Source organism: Neolamprologus brichardi, chromosome 18, assembly GCF_056152115.1.
Source record: "Neolamprologus brichardi isolate AB-2024 chromosome 18, ASM5615211v1, whole genome shotgun sequence".
NCBI classification, from domain to species: Eukaryota; Metazoa; Chordata; class Actinopteri; order Cichliformes; family Cichlidae; genus Neolamprologus; species Neolamprologus brichardi.
The window spans coordinates 1,580,524-1,582,500 of record NC_142121.1 but is presented as its reverse complement, the minus strand read 5'-3'; the positions used below and the strand labels follow the sequence as shown (position 1 = coordinate 1,582,500).

Below are 1,977 nucleotides of genomic sequence, written 5' to 3'. Positions count from 1 at the left end.
AATGCACAGATGATGCTGTTGATGACAATTACAATGACGATGAAGAACAATATAATCATGATGAATATAATGCTGATATTAGCTTTAATGAGATGTTTTGGAACATGGGGACGAAAAGTATGGAGATATTTTTTGCTGCTCTGAATGTGATTCAAATTAAAAGCTTGACACTGACACAGGAGGTCCTCAGAGAAAGAAAGCAGCTCGAGGATTCAGTGGAAGATTTGCAGGAGCAGATTAAACTTGGATTAGCCAGGTTTGAAGAGTTAAAAAACACAAGACAAAAACTTGGTGAACACAGGGAAGAAATCAACAGAAATAATAACCCTGAGTTTACAGTCGCTGTCATGAAGCCTTATAAAGCTCGTATTTCTGGTACAGGAAACTTCATCATCAACTGTCAGCAGTGTCATGTCACCTGTTACTATCCCTCCTCCACATCCACGGATTCAGAGAAAGAAGGCTGTGAAGAAGCTGCATCACATGGATTCTGCACCAAGTGTCCAGGCAAATGTCACATTAATGTACATTTTTTACAGAAGTACAGTTGGGAATATCAGAGAGTCAGAGAGAAACAAACAGTGAAAGAGCTGAAAGAAAAATATCCAAAAACCAACGAAGATCAGACAGTTTTTGAAGGACTGACATCAAACCTGTGGGATGAAAAGCGTGATCTGAAAAATGAGGTGAAGACACTACTGAAGAAATCTGCTGAGTGTCTGGACAGACTGAGAGAGATATCAGTGAAGGCAAAACCTCTCTCCACTAAAGAATACATCGACCTGCTTATTAATGGAGAAGAATCAGAGACCAAACAAGGCTGGGAGGAACGAGTTGAAGCCCTGAGAGAATTAGATTCTCTCAGAGTACAATGTCGGACTCAGTAGTTTTCTCTGGTCCCCTCCCCAATCAGACCAGGAGTGACATGTTTAGCCGCATGTTCTCCTTAAATTGCTGGCTGTCTGAGTGGTGTCCCAGTAATGATGTGGGCTTCATAGATAATTGGCAAACCTTCTGGAGGAAACCTGGTCTTGTTAGGAGAAATGGCATCCATCCCACTTTGGATGGAGCAGCTCTCATTTCTAGAAATATGGACAAATTTATTAAACCCCTCAAAATATGACTATCCAGAGTTGGGACCAGGAAGCAGAGTTGCAGTCTTACACGCCTCTCTGCAGCGTCTCTCCTCCTGCTACCCCCCCAAAAACCCATCTCCATAGAGACTGTGTCAGCTTCCAAAAAGACAAAAAAACAAACTAAAAACCAGCAACAAACAACTTAAACATTTACAAAGAAAGAACAATACAGTATCCACATCTGAACCAAAGAGTAAAACAGTGAAATGTGGATTATTAAATATTAGGTCTCTCTCCTCCAAGTCTCTGTTAATACATGACTTAATAATTGATCAACAAATTGATTTACTCTGCCTTACAGAAACCTGGTTGCAGCAGGATGATTATGTTAGTTTAAATGAATCAACACCCCCGAGTCATTCTAACTACCAGAAATCTCGAAGCACAGGTCGAGGGGGCGGTGTGGCAGCAATTTTTCACACCAGCCTATTAATCAACCAAAGACCCAGACAGACTTTTAATTCATTTGAAAGCCTGATGCTTAACATTGTCCACCCCAGCTGTGAAACTCAGAAACCAGTCTTACTTGTTATCATCTATCGTCCACCTGGGCCTTACACAGAGTTTCTGTCTGATTTCTCAGACTTTATATCTAATTTAGTTCTGAGCTCAGATAAAATAATTATTGTGGGTGATTTTAACATCCACGTAGATGCTAAAAATGACAGCCTCAACATGGCATTTAATCTGTTATTAGACTCAATTGGTTTCTCTCAAAATGTAAAAGAACCCACCCACCACTTTAATCACACTCTAGATCTTGTTTAAACATATGGCATAGAAACTGGACATTTAACAGTGTTTCCTGAAAACCCTCTCCTGTCTGATCATTTCCTGATAA

At 40.2% G+C, this 1,977-nt stretch overlaps 1 protein-coding gene across 1 annotated transcript in view; it reads left to right on the top strand.

Moving 5' to 3' along the window:
- Window positions 1–1,482, top strand: part of LOC148097236 (uncharacterized) — a 10,360-nt gene extending 8,878 nt beyond the window's left edge. The window contains exon 3 of the mRNA XM_087832374.1: window positions 1–1,482. This exon is cut by the window's left edge and continues 727 nt beyond it. Within this exon, the coding sequence (XP_087688500.1) occupies window positions 1–887 (887 nt within the window). The 3' untranslated portion in view covers window positions 888–1,482.
- Window positions 1,483–1,977: the final 495 nt, after the last annotated feature.